General features: G+C 40.6%; 1 protein-coding gene across 4 annotated transcripts in view; it reads right to left on the bottom strand.

Moving 5' to 3' along the window:
• The window catches only part of USP34 (ubiquitin specific peptidase 34), a 136,094-nt gene that overhangs the window by 67,748 nt on the left and 44,181 nt on the right, over positions 1 to 24,165 (bottom strand). For all 4 annotated transcript variants that reach the window (XM_077332835.1, XM_077332845.1, XM_077332852.1 and 1 more), the window contains exons 8-21: positions 19,685 to 19,746; positions 15,973 to 16,054; positions 15,797 to 15,889; positions 14,307 to 14,432; positions 13,845 to 13,974; positions 12,742 to 12,777; positions 10,356 to 10,486; positions 9,232 to 9,860; positions 8,345 to 8,559; positions 5,481 to 5,596; positions 5,272 to 5,399; positions 4,254 to 4,343; positions 2,501 to 2,596; positions 80 to 162 (exon numbers count right to left, since the gene is read on the bottom strand). In XM_077332835.1, the coding sequence (XP_077188950.1) occupies positions 80 to 162; positions 2,501 to 2,596; positions 4,254 to 4,343; positions 5,272 to 5,399; positions 5,481 to 5,596; positions 8,345 to 8,559; positions 9,232 to 9,860; positions 10,356 to 10,486; positions 12,742 to 12,777; positions 13,845 to 13,974; positions 14,307 to 14,432; positions 15,797 to 15,889; positions 15,973 to 16,054; positions 19,685 to 19,746 (2,017 nt within the window). The remainder of the gene's footprint in view (positions 1 to 79; positions 163 to 2,500; positions 2,597 to 4,253; positions 4,344 to 5,271; positions 5,400 to 5,480; positions 5,597 to 8,344; positions 8,560 to 9,231; positions 9,861 to 10,355; positions 10,487 to 12,741; positions 12,778 to 13,844; positions 13,975 to 14,306; positions 14,433 to 15,796; positions 15,890 to 15,972; positions 16,055 to 19,684; positions 19,747 to 24,165) is intronic.

The following is a 24,165-nucleotide window of genomic DNA, read 5'->3' as shown; positions in this document are numbered from 1 at the left end:
TTAACTGATACTTTTACTATGACTAACATGGAGTTTCACACAAAGTTTACTTTAAAAAACTGGTACAATAAGAACATACTGAAGTGATCTGGTGATCCCAGAGTTGAAAAGACACATGTCAAAAACTGAAGGCGCACTTGAACTTCTGCACTGTGGCTGTACCTATAATTGAAGAGAAATTTTTTTCAGTATATTCTCTATTTTAGTAGACACAGGATTGTATCCAAACAAAACTTGTGAGTTCCGCTGATTCATCCTTCCTGCTGTAGACCTCCCCTTATATTATTCCTCAGTGTCCCCTATTCTCCAAGAGAAACTTTTCATGGATATTCTGCCTCTGGAAGATTTAGCTTAGCTTCATTCTGTAGTTATGTTTTCTACATAAGTACTTTTTGCACAGGAACATGCTTCATGTTCCTGTGCAAAATGGCTTCTGAAAGAAAATTAAATGCATTTCCCCCATAACATGGTTACCAACAACATGGGGGGATATCCTGTTCCTTTTGTAGAGGCTTAATGTGTCGAAATAGGCAGATGAATCTTTTTATAGTTTTACGTTAAACAGCATCACATGATAAATAACAGGACATTCTTCCTCCAGGCAATTGGCAATCCCACCCTCTCTAGCCTTTGGCAATTATGCCACACACTCTTCTAAGAGCATTGATCAGCAGAAAGAAGATCAAATCCTACATGGTTCAATTTTTAATAAACCACTTTAGGCCTTCTAGTTGCTGGCCCAGGGTCCCCCAACAAGCTTCCTCGGCATGAGAGATTACAGCTTGGGTCCTATACATACTAGTCTGACACCTTTAACTACTACACATACTGGCTTTCAAGTACAGGGTACCAGTGCTATTGTTATTATTCGGGGAGGCTTTAGTCTCTCAGTGGTGGATTTGTTCATTGGGTTTTGGCAGGTTTGTACTTCAGCTTGTCTGCAAACCTGTGGTACTTCATGTTTGTAGAAAGAATTGTTTTTTAATAATGGCTCCAGTCTTTTAATTTATATATCCACAGTTCTGGCCATCCTGACTGAATTGATTGATACTTTTTACATTAAGGTGGATTCATCAAATACATTTCATCTTAAAGAGTCTTCTTATTTAATTGGTGTCCATACGAATTGGTGTCCATACGAATGCAGAAGAGCCTCTTGTGGCGCAGAGTGGTAAGGCAGCCGTCTGGAAGCTTTGCCCATAAGGCTGGGAGTTCAATCCCAGCAGCCGGCTCAAGGTTGACTCAGCCTTCCATCCTTCCGAGGTCGGTAAAATGAGTACCCAGCTTGCTGGGGGGTAAACGGTCATGACTGGGGAAGGCACTGGCAAACCACCCTGTATTGAGTCTGCCATGAAAACGCTAGAGGGCGTCACCCCAAGGGTCAGACATGACTCGGTGCTTGCACAGGGGATACCTTTACCTTTACTTTTACGAATGCAGTATTAGATTAATAATGTTATAATTTTCGACTAATTGTATTAATTAAAAGCAAGGTTCAGGTGCAGAGGCATTGTCCAAAGAGGAAGGAGAAAGTACAACTCATACCCTGATGAAAATTGTCAAACATTTTGATTCCTTTGTGAAGTCATTTCTAATATTAGTATTTATTCTACTTTGTGATATAAAAATTAGATGTTATATAGCTAAAAATCATACAAGTTTTATAAGCATGTCAGTCTTTATTTGAACATATCCTTAAATGTATATGCTATTTAAAATGTAAATATAGCTAGTGAACAGTACTGCTGTGGATGTACTATTCTAAATTCAATTGTAAAGATATTATATATGGATGCACGCAATATTTCTCTGTTTATTAGATTTGGAGTACATCTCACAGGGCTAGAGTGGATAATAACAGATTAGAGACAGCATTAAAGGTAATTAAGATACAGCAAAAGGGTTCTGCTGTTCAAAGAATAAAAGTCAAAATCCTTAAGTCACTGGGTACACTTAAAGTAGTGCTTTGGATTCTAGCCAATGTACCAAATTACAATCAAACGTAAAATTTACCCCAAAACCAAACCATGATAATCTTCTCTATACAAGCAGCTCACCTACCTACCAGGGTCACCTCAAGAAACTGGCCTACATCTCCATTTATCTCTGAATTCCCTTCACTTAACCTCTATTTCTGGACTTCTTCTTCTTAAATAACACAGTAGTAATGCATTTTAGCTAAGGGATCATCATTCTACTGTTGGGAGTCACAGGATAGTTTTAGAAATGAGGCTAAGTATGGAGAAAACAGGCAATCTTAAGGTACCTTATAGTCATCCCTTTTCCACATCAAAAGTACTGTCAAAAAAGGCTCTGGTGGTGGACAGGCATCAACAAAGGTGATGCAGAAATGTATTTTCATTACAAATCTGACCATTTGTATGTTTATGCTGTCCTTTTGACAAGATGGAAGTGGATTTTAAAGGATCAGAAGAATACATGCATGACAGGTTAAACACAGTCATGAATAGCCAAAGGACCCCTGCAACATGATACTTACAATGCATGTTTATGTTGTCCTTCCCGGACAGCTTGAATGTAGTGTACCAAATTATCAAAGAAGAGTTTCATCATGTTAAGTTCTTTTTCAGCCCACCTGTTTCAATTTGGAAGAGAAAATTTGGGAAGGGAAAATTTCACATCAGTCGGAGAAAGCTTACAGCAATTCAACAATGCAAGCTTGTTCTCTGGAATGTGTTCTAAAATTACTTATATTTCGTGCCTCAAGGCTGCTCAGAAATCTGGTATGTTTCCAGAATATTCATTCCGCATAAGACAGCAGTATCAAGATGACTCATGCATAAATGGATGGTTGAGTATCTATACAGAGTAGCCCACTTTTCTATCAATATAGGCACCCAAAGCAGTTTTACAGAGTTTTTATAAAAAAGACAGATTAATAAAATTCAGAAAGCAAAAGCTTTCTAAGATTATCACAGGGCACACACACACACCATGTTACTTCTGTGGCATGAGAACTGCTATAGCACATCCTTCGTTTGCTGCAAAAAATTTTTTTAAAGAACTCCATGGTGTAACTATTACCTCTCACTTTACTGCTACAGCTGCCAGAAAATGATGCAGTACAGGAATGGAAGGAGGTCTGTTACGACTTCCCATACCCCGTGGACCTATTACCTGGCCCCTCATGCCTTTCTTTGGCAGCACAGAAAGAAATCACACTGCTGTGACCCCCAAGTAAAGGCAGCAATGTTAGAAGAGGCCTTTAGAAACTGCAGCATGCAGAAACTCAGCAAAAACAAATTATCTGATAATGACATATAATATATATATTCTGACAAAATGACACCTTATTCAATGAAGAAGAAGAAGAAGAAGAAGAAGAAGAGTTGGTTCTTATATGCCGCTTTTCTCTACCCAAAGGAGTCTCAGAGTGGCTTCCAATCTCCTTCCCATTCCTCTCCCCACAACAGACACCCTGTGAGGTGGGTGAGGCTGAGAGAGCCCTGATATCACTACTCGGTCAGAACAGTTTTATTGAACCTGGCATGCCAGATTAGAAGTTCGCACTCCTATCCACTACATCAAACTGGCTCTCTGAGCTGCCCTGTTGTATTACACAATTAAGGGTGATGCTTTGGGATGGCAATCAGCTACATGGATCCAAGCTCTTATTTAGCACCATCTGGGAAGGGATGTGCTTGTTTGCAGTGCAAATGATTTGGTGTGTAGTTCTTTATTTGAGTGAGACAAAAGGAAATAGGAAGGAGAACACTTGAATGAAAATGTGTTGTTACTATATTCTTAAAGGACTGAATAGTTAATGTGAAAGCTAAATAAAATGAAACTTTAAAATACTGTAAGACATCAGAACAGGTCAAGATAAAATCTGAAATATATAATTTTCAAATTTTAGAAGAAGAAGAAGAAGAAGAAGACTTGGTTCTTATATGCCGCTTTTCCCTACCCGAAGGAGGCTCAAAACGGCTTACAGTTGCCTTCCCATTCCTCTCCCCACAACAGACACCCCGTGGGGTGGGTGAGGCTGAGAGAGCCCTGATATCACTGCTTGGTCAGAACAGTTTTATCAGTACCGTGGCGAGCCCAGGGTCACCCAGCTGGTTGCATGTGGGGGAGCGCAGAATCGAACCTGGCATGCCAGATTAGTAGTCTGCACTCCACTACACCAAACTGGCTCTTTACATTATACATGTACAATTAGATTTGGAAGACCTACTAACAGACACTTAAGAAATGTTCTCTTTTGCCCCAATGGGGAACTTTATACTTACATTGTTATCCAATGTGTATCATAACTGCTACCAAACTGCTGAAAGGTACCAAATAATTTTGGAAGAAGACGAAGAGAAACCACTACAGATCTAAGAGGGAAAAAAGTGATGGTATGCAATGTAACACATCAAATTACAGATTTAGTTTTAAAAATCATACCCTTAAATCAGAATTTTCTTCATGTGGCCACATTTGCATTATGTTTACCAGTGAGCTAGGACTATACTAAAAATCAATAACAAGCAGTCATTTTTCTCCACAAAACTATGTTCCTGGATAAGCTTGATGTGAATCAGACATCTACATGAAGGCAGCTACAGATATTCCCTTTGCTACCACACTGGGAAATGAAGTATATTTAATTTCCAGGAATTAGATTTTGGAAAAAAATCATAAAGTTTCATTGATGTATGAACAGAATTGTTGAATGGCAAAAAATAAAAAGAATGCTCTTTTGAGCTTTCAGAGGACCCAGTAGCATATTTCCATTCTATGTAGTGTAGTGGGCTCTCCTGGAGATGACTTTTCCTTTAGTCTGCCTGGTGCTCCCACCCTCTGTAAAGCAAGTGTATGCATCCCAGAGGATTCTGAAATGGTATGGAGAGATCTAAAGAGCACTCAAATTTTATGAACCCCATTGTGTCTCCTGTTCCCACACAAAACTGACAAGGCCACTAATCTATCCAGGTGAATTTGGCTTACTCTGACTGGCAGTGATTCTTCAGTCTCAGGCAGATGTCTTTCACATAACCTATTCCTGATCCTTTTAAACTTGAGATAAAAGGCCCTGAATATGGGACCTCCTGCATACTGAGTTGATGCTCTGTCACTGAGCCACAGCCTCATCTGAGGAAACTAATACTCGGCAACACCTCCTCAAGGGCCAGATTTGATCCCCAAATGCCAAACATTATCCTAGACTTTGAGGAATGCAGATATCATAACGTGCCAGCTTGCAGAAAAAAAAACTTTTTACACTTAACAAAGACAAGCTGACCTGTACAGAAAAACTTTTACCTGTTATTTGCCAAATTTTCTAGACAGCCTTCAATGAATCTCATTCGAATCTGTCTATCAGTAAACCAACACACTAATGAACACAGAAGCTTCTCTGCTTCATTTATCAAACCTTCAGAGAGATGAATCTAAAAAAAGTAAGAGAAAAGTTATTGATAATTATTACTACATTTTCTTTGATAAATATGCTTGTGTGATATTTCACTTACTGCATCTTCATCCTGGACCAGATCCCACAAAAGAGTATTTCCCTTCTTACAAACATTATCCAAGTTAATATCTGTCACTGCGTTGCTGTTGTACTGGTGCTTATGAACTGCTGGCCCTGAGCAAGAGACAGGTGTTATTAAAATTATGGAAGTGTATCCTGATTTGAGTGGACTTTGTCCATGCACAGCTATTATTAATTGCTAAACATACACACTCCCAACAAACTGAAACAATTCGCTCATTTAAACCAATTGTGAGGAAAGGTGGAACAAACATATGCAGTCAATAAAATATATTAAAGGATCATTTGTGATTTCCTTATCACTGATGGTATGAAAACCACCAAAACTTCCTTCCTGATGTAACACGATAGATTTTAATATCACCCCACTCCGCCATTAGCTTGGATCAGCACACTGTTTTCTACTAGTGGTCCCATCCTTTCATGAGGTACACCTGATTGACCTCTCTGTGTTCTTCTCTTTTCTCTTTTCTGTACAGAAACTACGTTTTGGGATAGTTTGTCAGTCAAGGCATATAGGATATCTAGACATCTCCTCTGGCAAGATTCATGAAATTCTGTAAATCCACTCTGCTCCAGCAAGACTTGGGAGCTCATCTGATATTTTATAATCTTTTACAGCCAAGAGGGACAATCCTAGACAATCCTAGAGTTTTCTTGCTTAGCTTATTATGAATATCTGATTAATGACATGAAGAGAGGGCACCATTTCTATATCATTGGGGATTCACTTTTTGCTCTATGGGATGATGGTATTATGCTATGATTATTTTATGTAATATTGTGGTTTATAAAAACAACCACCATTTATAACATTTACAATGTTTTTTGAAATTCAATTTCAAAATTCAAACACATGAACCAGGCATTCCTATCCCTAAAGAAAGTATCAGATCAAAACCCAATTTTGTGATTGGAAATCTGATAACAACAACACAAGAACTACACATTTGCCTGAAAAAATTCTATCAGAAAGGTTATCTAGTTAGGATGTGAACTAGCTCAGAAGCAAAGTAGATGTGAATTTTGAAAAGTTGAGTGTGATGCAATTAAAATTAACCATTTATTTATTTAGGAATTTATAAGCCACTCTTTCTTTGGAAACTCAGGGCTGATTAAAATAACATATATGTTTAGACTTCCCTAACCACCAGAAGAGATAGTTCCAAACATTCCTTTGTATACTTTACATAGGCATCTTCTGCTGAAGTGAGTAAGTAAATCCCTGCTGATAACGGAGCTGTATGGGCACCTAGAGTCCCTGTGTCCCCCCCCCCCCCCCAAGATCAGTGGATGAAATCAGAAGTGTGAGTTCAACTGCAGTTATCATCACCCATGAAATGCTGCATAGCTTCCACAACATGTTCATTCCATTTGGGATACAATATTAAGTCTACCAGCAAGGGATCCTCTTACTTGACATATTCCTAAAAGGACAGCCTCTAAATGAGTCTCTTTCCTGTTGACCCAAGCCAGAAGAGTCATGCTTCTACAGATTAAATCTCCCAGAATGCATATACACAAAAGAGTTCAATCCAGGTAATACAGGGCATCAGATTTTTTGGAGATTCACAGTCTGATCCTACCCGATTTCACATGCTAATCCAAACAGAATCCTGTTCCACAAAAAAGAGTGACACAGTTTCTAGACAAGTATGGTAGAAAGCACCCAATTTACTTTTTAACAATCCAAGAACAATCTTGTGCTTTACTGTTTTTCCAAAATAATTTTGCCCTTAAATGTTGAGGAGATAGAGACTAGAAGCAACTTTTCCTCCAAAGAGATTTGGAAATAAAATTTCTATTCTTTTTTTTTTTTAATGGGGGCATAATTCCTCTGGGAAAGAAAGAGCAATCCACAGTTTTTCTGGGAATAGACTTAGATGCATTCAAACACTAGAGGAGGCTTTTAAATTTGTTAAAAAATTATTGGGAGATATGACCATATATAGTCATGTCAACCTGCTCTTTCCATCTCCCAAAATGGCCGATGGGCCTGGAGGGGGTGGAAAGGGGAGGGGCCTCGGGTGGGCATGTTTGTAGCTATGCTTTCCAACCATATTCTGCACGATCGTGACACTCCTGAAGTTTCTCAAAGCCTGAAGAATGTTTTAAGGGTTTCTCAACAATAAATAAGTTAAGAAAGGCTGCACTAGAGGGAGCTTCCACTAAACTTTACTGATTGAAAGCTATAAGAGAATACTTAGAGCTGGTTTACACCACAGGTAGTAGAATATCCAGGGATCAACCAAATCCTTCTACAGCCCCGATGATTCCTTTTTTGCCTTTATAAAGGACAGTTCCTTACAGCCTTTTACTTTCTGTTATTCTAGTCTTACAGCAATAATAGTCAAAGGCAGCCAGCTTTCTCCTGTTTATGGCTTCCCCTCAATTATTCTAATACATGCACAATTTAAATAAAGCTTTTGCCGAAGATTGCGGGTGGCCACAAGTTTTTACTGGCTCTGCACCTATGTTTTCAATAGTAGCATGACACAAAGATACTGAGCAAGTGAATATCAGTTGGGAAAAAGTATCAAATTTCTGTACGTCAGCTGATGATAAAAGATTAAAGCCAATAAAAAACTGGCAAACCTACAAACATGAGGAGACCATATTCAGACAAGACCACTTAGAAATGAGCACAAACTCTTCCTTAGTTAGGACTGGGGCAACACAGCTTTGTTCTCAACCTCAGTTACTAGAATCAATTAACCAGTAGAGTTGCTGATTCTTATGCACTTCTATATTACAGGCATTATTTACTTCTCTTTCATATCCTTCTTGAAGCGGCAACCCTTTGAAACATGGCATCACATCCATCCCTTTCATATCCCTCACCTTGGCTGAGATGTTCATGGTAAATGGAGGCAAGATTTGGAAGGTGCTGCTGGAGGTGAGATGTTAGTTCAGCATGTGAATTGATTTGTACAAGCTCTTCTTCACAGCCAGATTCCTCCCCATCGAAATCTGCCATATTTTTCTCCGATTTTGCACTGACTTGGGAACTGCTACAACTGACATCATCAGCACTTAACATGTCGTCAACCATGTGTCTGTAAGATACAGGCAAGGGAGGGAGATTTATATTGCTCAGAAACTGGGAAACTTCTTTCTGGATCACAGAAAGCAAAGATGTCGTATGAAACAACCAAGCTCACTTTGAGCGCTATTCTTAACAGTCAAATTTATATACACATCTATAAGCACAAAGTCCACCTTACAGCTCTAATGATTTTGTGGGTTTGTTTTTAAAGATGTGAGGAGTCATTAAGCCTATTTACTTGTCCTTACATTATACCTTCTCACAAACTGTGTTAAGCATTATATTAATTATTCTCCAACAATAAAAGTATGGTGCAGGTTATTGTGCAATCATGAATAAATCACATTTGGGTACCTAAACATTAAAACGCCAAATGATGTTAACATTATTAACATTGCACATATTTTCTACCTCCAATAACTAGAATTCAGAAAACTTTATATATCAAATGGAACTAATAACAACTGGCACATGTATGGACTTTAGTCAGATATGGACAGGATACACTGTCCAGTCACCAAATGTGTTGAATACATCCTAAGAACGAACAAGAAAAGCATGGTACGATAATGTATAAAGTTCACAAAGCCCAGCTTTCCAAGGCACAAAATTTGCAGTGCCCGGGCACAAAATCTAGATTTTGTTTCTGCAGAGCATACACATAGTCCTACAAACAACTTACCCTTCATGATGATGGTGGTGGTGGTGGTGATGGTGGTGGTGATGGTGGTGATGCTGTGGCCCAATAAACTGTCGACAGTTGAATAATTCATTTCCAATAGCTTCTCCAAGAAAGTCTCCCGTATGTGTTATACAAGAATCTTGAGAACCTTGTGATATATGTGCTGTGCTCATTTCCCCTGCCATATCATGTTCTGTGTCCTCAGCATGTGAGCAAGGGTCTAGCATTCTAATTCTATTGTCCACTGGTGGCACAGATTCAGTATTAAAAACATGGTCCTTTCCTGTGCCATTGCTGACACCACTCCTTTCTGCTGCTCCCTGTGAATCCCCCAAACAAATCCCTGACTGAGATTCCATTTTTCTGCTTCGCAACTCTGTGCTCCGGCCATTTTTCTGTGAATTATGACCCCTGTCTTCCTCTTCCTCCTCTTCCTCTTCTTTGAGAGCTTCAATGTCTGCAATGTCTTCTGACTGTACCTCACTGCCAGGACTCCCTGCAGATTGGCTTGCATGGCTGGAGTTGGCCTCGTTGCTGGATCCATCACTGTGGCCACTGCTGCTACCAGGCCCACTGCTGCCATCTTCACCACTATTTGCTGTCTCATCAGAGCTTCCCTGCATAGATTCCTACGATCATTTTTAAAAACACAGTTACTGTACTTTGTCCTTTAACAGATGCTCAAAAAGTCACGGGTAACAGAAAATCAACTTTTACAGATCGTAACTATTGCTTCTAACAGTAATGTTTAAAAAATTAATCTAAACCTCAACTTGTATCTTATATTTTGTTTTAGGAATAATAAACATATTAAATGCCTGGATCTTGGTGTGCGTTGCACAATATTAATTTAAAATACAAAGTAACGAGTTGGGCCTTACAAATCACTCCCGTCTTCCCCCAGCTGCCCACTGTGATCCCCCAAAAGCTTAGATTACAAGGTGCACCATATACACATTATGCCTATGGAGACATGGGACTGTTGCATTGCCTGGAAATTATTCAGCACCTATAAAACTGAAAATTTACATCTGTGAAGAACTCACGGTCCTTTGAACTGTAGAGGAAAAACTGCCTTTTAAAACTGTCACTGGAGAGAGGAAAAAAATATCTGTTAATTTTACCTCTGTATCTGAAAGCCGCTGCTGGACGTGTTTAGTTCTGCTAATCAGCTGCTCTTCCATTTCAATGTCACTTCCTCCACTCTGATGAGTATCACTGTTGTCACTGCTCTGAGGACTTGCTGCAGGTGACCCTGTTAAAAGAGAATGACCCTGTTACTCCAAGATAATTCTACCATGCAGCTAGTGTGGAACTCTTCAGCACAGCCAATTTTGTAATTCTGGCCAACAGCTAAGCATATCATTGTTCCAGTACCTCAAGCATGTTTTTTCTCTATCTTAACTTGTCCTCTACTTAGCAGGTGCCAAGTATGACACTCACTAAGCCCCCTAAACTGTTGTACTAAGCAGGACTGAAAACAATTGCTTATTTAAGACTTTTTTGCAGGGAGAAGACCATCTCACAGTACTAGCACTGCAGCAAACAAAGGTGCTCCTTATAGGATGGCACTTGAAACAAGCCTTTACTTGAGTGAAGCTGCCACACAAGAGTATATTTTTTGGGTGGGAGAGTCTTGCAAATAAATACATATGATTGTCTGAACAGCATGAGGATACATTTGTGAAAACTGTTCAGCGACTAAGGGACACCATGTCCTGGGTGTTCTAATCTTTTGAAGAGAGCTGGTTTCCCCTGCTGTGGCACTTCATCTGGGGAAGATACTTCTTTTCCCCAAGACTGTGATGATAATTGTGGGGGGCCTTTAAAAAAAAATTCTATGGTCTTGCTTATTTTTTTTAAGCTGTGGATATTGTCACCGCTGTCTGACTGATTCCTCTTGCTTTAAAATTAAATCTAATTCATAGTGTTTGTTTTTATTATATTTTTATAGAAATGTTATTACTCTGCTGAGAGGCAGGGCATAAATTATATTAAGACTAGGAGTAAAGCCAATTTAAAGCCTCTTAGAGCCTCTTGTGGCGCAGAGTGGTAAGGCAGCAACATGCTGTTGGAAGCTGTCTGCCCATGAGGCTGGGAGTTCGATCCCAGCAGCCGGCTCAAGGTTGACTCAGCCTTCCATCCTTCCGAGGTCGGTAAAATGAGTACCCAGCTTGCTGGGGGGTAAACGGTAATGACTGGGGAAGGCACTGGCAAACCACCCAGTATTGAGTCTGCCTTGAAACCGCTAGAGGGCGTCACCCCAAGGGTCAGACATGACCCGGTTCTTGCACACGGGATACCTTTACCCTTACCTTTAAAGCCAACTTTAAAAGCTCTTGCTGCAGGAGGCCACAAACCAGCCAGCCAGCAGCAGTCCCGTCCCCCCCCCCACTACCAGTTGCTGCAATACCGGGCTGGGAGCTGTCAGTGGGCGCCTGCAGCAGGAGCTGGCATCAGTCCATGCCCTGTGCGGTGGCAGGAGGCTGGCCAGAATAGTGGGCAGCCCCAGTGGAGGCTGGTGGCACTCCTTGCCCATGCAGAAGCAGGGAGGCCTGCCAGAATAGCACTCTTCACCTGACGGTGAAGGGCCTCTGAGCCTCAGTTGGTGAGGGTCCTCCAAGTAAGGGCCAATCAGAGAGCCAGCATGTCACCAGACGAATCCTGCACATTTTAAGTGGTATGATGATGATACTTAGTTCATTAAAATTAAAATAATAACATAAAATCCCAGCTGGATCAGACCTATGGTCCATTTCGTTCAGCACCCTGTCCTACACAGTGGCCAACCAGTTCCTCTGGAGGTCCAACAGACAGAGAGGTCTTCCCTTAATCTTGCATCCTGGCACCGGTAGTCAGAGGTTTACTGCCGCTGAATGTAGAGGTCACCTTTAGCCACCCAATTCCACATTTTAATTACTGGTTGTGTAAGGAAATATTTCCATTTCTCTGTCCTGAATCCACTGCCCATCATATTCTAGTATTTGGAACAGAGAGAAAAAGTTGATTCTATCCACTTTCGCTACCCCATCCATAATTTTATAAACCTCTTATCATTTCTCCCATTACTCATCTCTTTTCTAAACTAGGGAGTCCCAAATTCTTCATCCTTTCCTGACAGGAAAGATGTTCCAACCCCTTAATCGTGTTGTTTCCCACCTTTGTGCCTTTCCCAGTTCTGCAGTATCCTTTTTGAGACATGGCAATCAGAACTGCACACAGTATTCCAAATGAGGCCTCAGCACAGAACTATAAAGGGAACTATAATATTGGCTGTTTTATCTTCAGCCTTTCCTAATAGAATTTGCCTTTTTATGGCTGCAGTACACTGGATTGATACTTTCATTGAGCTATAAATGTCAGCCCCAACTGCATGAGCTTTCTTTCTTACAACCTCTGCTTAAGAGAACAGTTGTACAAAAAAAGGCCATGTAAAAGTTCCTGCCCTAGAGACTGATCATGACATCATGGTTGTAAGTAACACTATGCTGCTTTTCTGCAATAACTTACATGGTGATGGAGCTGCTCTTCGGAGCTCTTCTTCCTCTGAAAAGAAAGGGAGAAAAGGGGAAATGTTCTAAGGGATACATCATATAACCACTATGACTGACAGAAAACTGTTCCTTGATGGCAAAAACAAGCTCATTCTCAGACCAAGCAGGGAATACATACTCAAGGAACAACCCAGGTATATTAACAGATGCACACACATACCCAGCAAATAGAAGAAACACTAAAGTTTGATGACTAAATATGTTTAAAAGTCAATACTGATAATAATGAAATGCCATCGAGGAGAAGAGAGGCAAGGGAGGGAGAACCCAACCTACTGAAGTCCTGGACAGTATTCAGAAGGCTTGGTGGTAAAGATTTTGGGAGGTGGCATTCCCAGATTCCTCCCCACTCCTGCAATCGCTCATGGGACTCCAGCTTAGGTAATGGTTAGGAAATCTCTAGCTATTGTATCTCATATGTTCCTATTTTGAGGGAGGGCTATATGGATCTCATTAGTGTTATTGGGTTGGATCACAACCACCACCACCAGAGTGAAGCTGGCAGCATAAGACTTTCCTTACTCCCTTTTCCTGCTGCAGCCCTCTGAGTTTCTGCTCCTGGAGGTCAAGGGAGCATCAGGAACATTGGGGAGAGGGGGGATCAGCAAGAATTACCACTCCTCCTCTACCAATGGAAGCATCCTTCGATCAGCAGCACAGCACATTTTAATTTGACGCAGTAACTTCCACTAAAATTAACTCAGCTTTGCACATACTTCTGTTATAAGCAGCTGTGAACAACACTGACTGCTACATTTTTCAGGTTGATGTAATGTGAACAAATTCATTTGTACCTTGCTTCTTTTCAGAAAAAGGGGCACTAATCTAAAAAAATGCCTCCTTTATAAAGGCAAAATAAGTTTATAAGCTGTATGCTTCCCTTCCACCTGGTTATGCTAGGTAATCCACAAGTCAAAATTCTGCTCACAAAGAAACCTCAACTCTCAGTCATTATTCCCCAAATTTAGTACAAGCAGCAATCCTGTTGCGATAATATTTTTTTTTAAATCAAGGGTACTTGAGAACTATTTATAAAATCCATTAAGCCAACACACTTACCTTTCTTATTTCCCATTGGTAGATTTGTACTGAGCAAAGATGCAAATGAGCTCTGCTTTGATAACTGAGCCTTAGCTGCTAGTGCATTATTCCACAGTGCTTTAATGAGCATGGATGCCAAATATAAAGTCTGTAAACAAAAGCAGACAGTGGTAGTCCAACGGAAAACTGAATTTATTAACTCTGTCATTCCATGTGCAACTATAAATCTTACAAACAAAATTCTGGTTTTATAGAAAACTAGGTTGTTTTGAGCACTGTAACTGCACAATACAAATCCTTACTGCAGATCTATATGTTTCCACCACAGGAGGAAAGAGAATGAATGTTAAGCACAGGCCACCTGAAACTGAAGTGCACTACTGTAATATCCATGTACAACTGTCATTCAGTTTAATAGGACCAGTTCAGAATTATCCAATGGGTTGTGCCATTAAGATGGGAAAACTTCATAAACTTTACCTGTTCCGTGTGTGCACTCGGATGAAGAGTAGAAACTAAATTAAGAAGATGTCTAAGTGGAACAGGATCCAGATTCTTGATAAGTGAAGGAAACAAATCATGTATATAGCGACTACAATGTTTCAACTGAAGAAGAAAAGAGACAGAGGTAAGAATTATTGAGAAATCAACAAAATAACTTGGTTGATGTCCTACATTTCACTAATGCAACACATTCCTCCTTTTAAAGTATTTTTCATATTCAAAGTAACATACATAAAGTAAAACAGCAAATGGAAAAAGTTATCTCCAGAGAAATGTTACATGGCTGAGTTTTCCAATTTAATCTGCTGAGAGAACATGAAAAGCTGGTGTAATTCAGCTTCAAGCATTAAGTTTGGAAGTGGGAACCCTAGGTTCAAATCTCCACTCTGCATAAGAAAACCCACATTGACTAAACTTAGACATGTCACTGTTATTCAAGATAATCTTTAGAACAGAGTTATTTGGGGAATAAATGGCACATTTGCAATGGCCAACACCACCTCCCATAGAAAAGGCAAACGGGGTTATGGGATCTGCAAACACAGACTGAAGCGTTTTTAAGGGTTTCTCAAAAACCCTTAAAAACTCAAAAATGCAGATAATGTATTCGTTATTCTAATGTGTTAACATTCAGCAAGGCCCAAAGAGCATTTAAGTGTAGAAACTGAGCATACTGAAAGACTCTTAAAGCTACTTAAGCTTTACTGAAAGACTCTTAAAGCTCTTAAAGAATTGCACTGGCAGCAAGGTAAGACTCTATGTCGGTGGTCCCCAACCACTGGGCCATGGCCTGGTGTCGGGCTGTGAAGGCCCCAGGCCGCGGCTCCCTCTCCCTGCCCCCCCCCCCGCAGTAAGAAACTTCCCAGGCCGCAAGCAAATCGGCTGCACATGAGCGTTTGTGTGGCCGTGCATGCGCAGCCGCGCGATTGCCCTCCCCACCACCGCCGGTCCACAGCCTTAGAAAGGTTGCGGACTGCTGCTCTATGTGGTTCTGTGTGTGTCTTTGTATATGTGCACAAGCGCACGGATGCATTTAAACAGCAAAGAGGCATAAAAAGCTTGGGGAGATCTGGGCAACTCCTTTGCTTTCGCCTGCAGTTGCAAAACACATACACATAATCTTAGCCAAAAGGCTGAGAAGTGTTAAAAGAGTTGCAAAACATGGTAGGGCAGAATTCATTCTATATTCCCTTTCACAGAAGAATATAAAGCAAATCCTCACTTCAACACATGACTTATAGCTATAACTTTTTAGGTGTGTGTGGATGTGTTCTACTGTATGCTAATTAGAATTTTATAACATTAGAAATACCCCAAGATCTGTAGGTAATATTCTCATCAAAAAGAGAGAGCAGCTCATGGAAGTAATTAAATATCAAAGCACCAAATACTGTAGAAACTAGGCAAACAGTAAACTAGAGACAACTAGAGATACACATTTGTCTCCTCTATAAATATGCATGTACCTGTGCTGCTGCCCATATGCAGTCTATGTGCTGTGTACTAAGCCGTCCTTCAGCAGCAAGAAAGTTAAGAATCACTTGGCACTGTTTGATGATCTAGAAAATATTAAGACAGAAGTAACAATCAGGAACAAAAACAGATTCATTTCTTGTAAACCTTTTAAAAATTCTGAACTAACCTCAATATGCAAATTTGGTCCAAAAATATGCTCTACTACATTGTTGTTGATCAGCCAGTCGGCAAGCTCTTTTGCAATGGACCTACATGAGAGGGGGAAAGCATACATTAATGTTCATGCTATCTTTCTCTGTGTATATATGTATATGTACACACACACACAAAACTATACTATGTTGATTCCCCTAAACAAAGTATTAGCCATTACCAGTTACTCTCATGTTTACAACTTTAAAAGGTTATTTTCTAAATTCAAGCTAAGTTTCATTATCAAACAAAGAAATCAGAATTCTAACTAAGAATTCATTTAAGCTAAAGGCAATATATTTAGATATTTATAATCTGTCTCACAGAGTGGATTACAAAATGTAAATAAATTGACAGGATGAAACATCCATGAAACAATGTAACAGAAAATTTTGAAATTTGAAACAGAACTGTCATATAAACAAAGTACCTAACAAGCAATTTAGAAGGCAGTCTTAACTCAGTCATGCCAAAAAGATAATCTAAACCTATCCATTAAATTCAGCATGATTTACTCCTATGTAAATAATAACAGGGTTAGAAAAAGAAACGCTGGGTTTTTATACCCCGCTTTTCAGTACCCGAAGGAGTCCCAAAGCGGCTTACAAATACCTTTCCCTTCCTCTCCCTGCAACAGACACCCTGAGAGGTAGGTGGGGCTGAGAGAGCTCCGACAGGATTACTCTGCAAGAACAACTGAAGAAAACTAGCCTAGAATCACCCAGCAGACTGCACGTGGAGGAGCGGAAAATCAAACTCGGTTCTGCAGATTAGAACCTGCTGCTCTTAAGCATTACACCACGGTATCTATATTACATACAAATTTTATAATGCTAGCCACCATGAACATGTCCTTTACATTAGTTTTTCACCTATTGCTGAAAGACCAATGGAAAGCTAAATAACAGGATCAGAACCTATTCACTCCTTCTAAGGTATGAATCTCATTCCAGAAAAGTAAAACTTCTCACAAGCAGAAGAGAATCACTGTATCCAATTAATAATTTTCCATTATACACAGGGGTGGCCAAACTGGCTTTCCTGATGTCCATGGATTACAGTTCTCATGAGCCCCTCTCCCAGCACCATGCAGGTAGGGGCTCATGGTAAGCATACTCCTAACACTTACAGTATTTGCTGGCGTATAAGACTACTTTTTCCCCCTGAAAAACATGCCTCCAAGTGGGGGGGTCGTCTTATACGCCGGGTGCACTTCAGTTGGGATAGACATAGTTGCCCATAGTGGCCCATAGTACTGTATTTTGAGTGGAAATGTTGATGGGTCGTCTTATACGCCCAGTCGTCTTATACGCCAGCAAATACGGTAATTCTACTACAATTCCTGAAAAGGGATTTACAAAGCATTTATCTGAGTCCACCAGTTCTTCCTTTCCCAGAACAGTTCTGTTAGAATAGACCTGGACAGCAGTAGCTGTTCTCTATGCTAAGACTCATTGCTGCCAGCATTAGCACTCTTAAGAAAGGAAGTTACCTCTCTCTCAATCACTCTGAAAATGGAAATGATCCATGAGACACTCATCTCTAGGCTTCTGCAACTCTATGCAGGGCTTCCCTCGAGACTTCTCCAGAAACTCCAACTGGTCTAAAATGCAGCAATTTGATTCCTCATGGGCAGGGGTAGTCAACTTGTGGTCCTCCAGATGTCCATGGACTACAATTCCCATGAGCCCCTGCCAGCATTTGCGGTCCATGAACATCTGGAAGACCACAGGTTGACTACCCCTGCTCATGGGGACCCAATGGATGGCACATATGACATCAGGGTTCTCCCAGTTGCACTGGCTCCAGATTAGAGGCCAAATCAAGTTTGAGATTCTGAGGTTAACCTTTAAAGTCCTAAACGCCAACGTTTAGGCGCCAACGTTTATGCCTTTTCCCTTATATCTCCCCAAGAGTATTGCTGAGGATCCCTGGTCCATAGGAGATAAGATTGGCCTTGGCACAGCCAGTCTTATAACGAAAAGCACTAAAAGAATCTATTGTATAGCGACTTCATTTGGAATACTAGCTACAGCCCTTTCTGGGCAGAAATAGTCCTGACACTGTTGTCTGCATACATTTATCCAGGCCTGCCTTTGCTTATGGCTTGGGAATTATCAAGACTCCAACCTAGGTCCCCCCTGAACCACTGCCCCTCTTCCAGGCCAGCAGTGTTCAGACCTGTGAAGCTATAGGCACACAGGAAACCAGTCTTTAAAAAAATAGGAAGAGGTTTATTGGATAACAAAAGAAAAATAATTATTACTAGGCACCACAGTCTGCTGAATTTTTAATAACATAAAACAGTAACACTGACTTTCCTGTTCAAGGCACTGATACTTGACTGCAGATGGCACAGCCACAGAATTTCAGAGTTCAAAACCAGAGGCTTATGTGTCCTCCCTACAACTCAGCAGAGTCCATGCCTCCGTCTCATAAAGACACCAAATCAGTGGTTCCCTTCCCTTGATCTCTAGTTGAATTATATTCTTTGGCACTCTAGCATAAGATTATGCTCCAAATTCAATCAAGGGCCTACATTCACAGGACTCCCTAGAACAGGGGTAGTCAAACCTGTGGTCCTCCAGATGTCCATGGACTACAATTCCCATGAGCCCCTGCCAGCAAACGTTTGCTGGCAGGGGCTCATGGGAATTGTAGTCCATGGACATCTGGAGGACCACAGGTTGACTACCCCTGCTCTAGAAGACCGCATCATTACTTCTGCCTCCATTCTTCCATTTTGTGGACAGCAGATCTTCAGGAAAAGTAATGACTAATAGATCAGTGGTCTGATGGTAACTTCATGTGCTCGGAATAAATAATAAAAACAATCTTGCAGTACTTTCAAGTCTACCATTTATTGTGAACAACCCATTTCCATCAGATGCATGAAGGATAATTCTCAGTCAGCAGCCTTCTCTGCACCCCAAAAAAGAACCTTCCTTTATCACCATTGACACTAGTCCACATACACGCTACTAGAACAGTTTGCTCTTTTGCCCAGATTTTGGGTGTACATGTAATGTAAATGTACCTCTCTTACTATCTTGTCCTTTTGGCCTCCATTTGTAATAACACCTCCACCCTTCTGTTTGTTCCCACATGTGTGCACATATCTATTTCCACCCTCACTCACATCTAACTTTGTCAATTATGGATAAGCACATCACAATTTGTTGGCATTCCACGTGCCAGAAGATTGTTGTTCTGGCTGCAACAGACACACTTAACGACTTCTCTGAGGAAGAGTGCTTGGACTCGAAAGCTCACGCCTTGAATAAATCTTTGCTGGTCTTAAATAGGTAGATAAATAAAGGTGCTACTGGACTCTGATTCTGTTGTGCTACTTCAGACCAACACGGCTACCCATTTGAATCTGACTTCTCTGAAAATTACCGTGCAAAGTTGGCAATTTGAACAGCAAAATCTTTTCAAAGCGTTGACTTAACTGATGAACAGTGCTGAACTTCAAAACCCGAGAAGTGCTATTCACATGCAATAATGTAAATCAGAGTCTGCTTTCACTGGCAAGGTGGATGGTACCTGTCCTATCTCACATCTCACTTAAATCTATGTAACTCTGGATGTAACACTGGAATGGGGTTTGCATGAGAAGGCCCCAACCTAATGTCATATCCAATATGTGGGCACGTGATACTGAAATATTAGAATAACCTACTTACGTTTCTGTGTCTGAAACCAATGATTCATTATTACATACATCGTTGAAGGTGTGAAGTTGATTCTATAGTCAGAAAAAGAAGAAATTAACATTAAGGTTTATGAACACACAAGGAATTCCATTGGTTTAACTTAAACATCTTTAAATCTGGCATAACCAAAATACCATGTATGTAAGTCAACTGCAGTATTCTTCACTGACAGTATTCACTATTCACTACCCTACAAGAATTATATTTCCATTTCAATTTGAGACAGGTGGAGATCTTTAAAATCCTAGGACTCTCAATGGAGACTTTCAGTGTGAAAAGCCACATTGAGCCTGTACCTGGGAGAGGCTCCAGAAGCAGTCTGCCAGGACCATCACATCTTTTATGCACAAATAAAACAGGATCAATTCATCCATTCTTCTCCTACTCACAACCAGCTTTTTGATCAACCAACATGGGATTCATTCTCTTCCCGTTTAAAAAAAGGTTCATTTTTACTACAATGAATGGACAGAATGATTCTGTTCTGTTCTCTCAATTTTCACACCACTATTTTAAGTAAATTTAGAAGACCTTGCTAAATGATCTCACACTTTAATGGAACCCTCCTTTCCACCTTCCCAATCAACCTGTGTGCGTATTATTATTTATTAAACTTATATACCGCCCTTCATGACAACGGGTTTGGGGCAGTTCACAAGATCAATTAAAACATACGTAATACAATTTATAATTTGAATGATAAATGGTAGAGGGGTAGTGCTTGAGTCCATATTGTGCTTGATCTGACTTGATCTGGATGTCTAGTCTGATCCTGGCAGATCTCAGAAGCTGAGCAGGGTCAGGCCTGGTAAGAGCCAGGAATGGGAGAACATCAAGAAATTCCAGGGGAGCTAAGTTGGCGGCAACTTGATGGCACTTTCCACCACAAACTAGCCACTCTTCTCATCAATCACTAATTTTGACTGTTTATTCCTGGTTATGAGTTCATAAAACAGATTAGCATTGCTTTAATAATACTACTCACTTTGCTGCCTAATCAGTCCCCTTTCTAAGCTTGTTTCAGCACTGATACTAGAGATCCTAAGTCTAGTGGGGCTAAGGAACTTTAGCACCTACACAGAGGCTGCACTGCCTGGAACAATTCAAAACTTCATGGCTGCCTTGATTACTGCAGACCTTAGCATTAAGTCCTACACATTCAGCAAGATATCCTCTTGATATGGTGTTCTCTACTGGCCATGAAATTGTTCATCTGGAAGCAGTTTGCTGTGACTCTATTGATATGAACAGACAACTACCTGGTGCGTTCAGACTAGTAGCAGCAAGGAGCCTCTAGAGCAGGGGTAGTCAACCTGTGGTACTCCAGATGTTCATGGGATACAATTCCCATGAGCCCCTGCCAGCAAACACTGGCAGGGGCTCATGGGAATTGTAGCCCATGGGCATCTGGAGGACCACAGGTTGACTACCCCTGTTCTAGAGATTTGGGAGCTAGTCAGCCCACATCTACAGAAAAGTTGAGCCAAATAGCATTCATACAGTTTGGGGGGTACTTTCCAGTTGGTACAACTGGCAGCTACACTGATGAGATAGTAGCATCTGGAACTGGAAGGCCACATACATAATCACTGCTATACACTCTCACCTCTACACTGGAAATACTGATATAAACTGTTAATTGGGTAAATTATGGGCGTTTTATTGTATTTTTAATATTTTATTATGTAAACCGCCATGAGACCTGTTGAGGAGAATCGGTATATAAATCTAAAAATAAATAAAATAAATATATTCCCTTGATTATTGAAATAACAGGAGGAAACAAGGCAGCTGGGTCAACAGCTAGATCAAGTGATTCCTTGTTTTATTTACTGAATGCTCTACCTGTCTCTCAGACACCACATATATTCATCTTTGCTCAAACTGGGGACATGTGCAAAATCTAAAGCACCAGCTCCTATGAGATATTGTGTAGTGGTTAGGGCACTGAACTAACATCTAGGAAAGCCAGGTTTAGATCCCCATTGTGCCATGGAAGCTGTGAGTGACTTTGGGACAAGTCTATTGTATTTCAGAGGAGAGAAGAATTATGTAAATTGCTTTGGGTCCTCCATGGTGGAGAAGCAAATGGTATAAATGAATGGAGTTAGGGTACCATAGCCAGTTTGGTGTAGTGGTTAGGAGTGCGGACTTCTAATCTGGCATGCCAGGTTCGATTCTGCGCTCCCCCACATGCAACCAGCTGGGTGACCTTGGGCTCGCCACAGCACTGATAAAACTGTTCTGACCGAGCAGTGATATCAGGGCTCTCTCAGCCTCACCCACCTCACAGGGTGTCTGTTGTGGGGAGAGGAATGGGAAGGCGACTGTAAGCCGCTTTGAGCCTCCTTAGGTAGGGAAAAGCGGCATATAAGAACCAACTCTTCTTCTTCTTCATAGCGTGAAGTTGGAGCCCTAATGGAAAGCTAGCCCCATTCATATTAATATGTACCCAAGAGAGATATCTCAAGCATGTTTACTTAGAATCCTACTCTAATATATTCAATGGGGCTTCATCCCAGGAAAGTCTTCTTACAACTGCACTTTTAAAAATATAAACCCTAAAGGATTTCTAGTCAATAATACTCTTGAAACAGCAGTGCCATCTTAACTCTGTGTATTTCCAGATGAGACCAATTATTTAGATCCTTTTCATTCTAACCTCCACCTGGATCCAGTACTGGTTGCATGGATGAGTTAACTAGGGGTGTGCAAGCCTCCCCCACCCAAGAAAACCTTGTATACTGAATTCAGAAAATATGAGTATCTCCTGATATTCCCAAAACCCAATAACGGGGTATTCAGATATTTGGGGATGTCGAATTTTTTTGGCTCCATTGTCCTCATAGGGTTGGTAGTGGGGCTAAGGAATCTTAATGGAGAATCAATCCAGGGGTATCAGGAGCTGGAGTGCTGTTTTTTGAGTTAAGAGCACCTCTCCTAAAAAAAAACACCTACGTTTGAAAAGGATTAGGCCATGGGTCCCCATCCTCTATTAATTTCAACTGAAAGAGAGGGAAAGGGGGGAAAGGGAATGCAACATTAGTGAACTCCAAAGGAGTTTAAGGGGTTTTCCACCCCTTTAAACATCTTCTCCAAGCCACAAGTTACACATGGAAGGTGTTTAAACCCCTTTAAACACTCAAATTCATCTGGTCTTGAAAAAATCCCCAATATTTGGAGGACTTAGGGGAAGGCTTAGCCATTTTGGATAGTTGAAAAATATAAAAATCTTTTTAAAAATTATATTTAGATTTATATTCCTCCCTATCTCCACAGAGATTGGATTGCAATAAAATGTATCTGGCTGAAATATCAGGAAATACTGATATATTTTTCTAGTATTTTTCCTGCTTAGATTAACCAAATACAAACCTCTAATGCACACCCTAAAGGGAAAGGAGGTTCCACTCACATAGTAGAAAATATTTTCTGATCGTGAGGAATGTTCATAGATTAAATAGGGTGGTGGGATTTCCTTCTTTGGAAGTTTTTAGGAGGCGATTGGATGAACACCTCTGAGAAGGGTGTGATTTTTAAGTTCCCAAGAAAGTGAAGGGCCTGGACGGTCCTTTGTGGTCTTTCCCAGCTGTGTGTTGTTCTGATTCTTGTCCACTAACATGAAAGTGCATCTTTTGTTAGTTTTCCTAGTGGCTTTTACTACCACCTACCTTATCATCTATCTTGGCTACCTATAACAGGCACAAGCTTTGGAGATACTGTTTTATGGTATACCTAGGTCCTCCTGGACGACAGATTTCAGACAGTGTACTGATAGGCATTTGCTCCATACTCCACCCCCTGGCCTAGAGGATTCCACTATATCCACCTTGTCTCTCCCTCCATACATGCTCAAAGTCAGTATGAAACCATTCTGAGAAATCATCTGAAGATTTAGATAATATTGTCAGTAATAAACAATGACTCTACGGATATGAATAGCTCTCCAGTAGTGCTAAATTAGTGCTTCGAGGCAGTAATGGATATGGTGAAGGTGTACAAACTGAAATATAATCCATACTGGACTGGGTGTGAAGCTGATAAGGGAACAAGTGTCCACCTTGCTCTTTCTAACTTCTAGAAAGCAGAACTGCAATCTGACTGTGATCCTAGATTATTCCTTGTCCGTGAATAAACTGGTGACAATAGTGATAAACTGGTGACAAAACTGGTAAGGCATTTTACCAGATGAGGTTGGTATTGTCAGCTGCATCCATTCCTGGAGAAAGCTGACCAGGACTCTGTAACTCTCACCCACCCCTTGGTAATAGCTACTCTGGACTACTGTAACACATTCTATGGGAAACTGCATTTGAAGAAAGACTTCAACTGGTTCAGAGAACAATAGTCAGAGTATTTTATTATATTTATATACCCACCCTCCCTCATGGCTCAGAGTAGTTTTTGTTGGAATAGTCCCAGTATAATACAATACATGAAGCAGGGAGGTA

The sequence above is a fragment of the Paroedura picta genome, chromosome 1, assembly GCF_049243985.1.
Source record: "Paroedura picta isolate Pp20150507F chromosome 1, Ppicta_v3.0, whole genome shotgun sequence".
Lineage (NCBI taxonomy): Eukaryota > Metazoa > Chordata > Lepidosauria > Squamata > Gekkonidae > Paroedura > Paroedura picta.
This window is presented reverse-complemented; position numbering and strand designations above follow the sequence as displayed.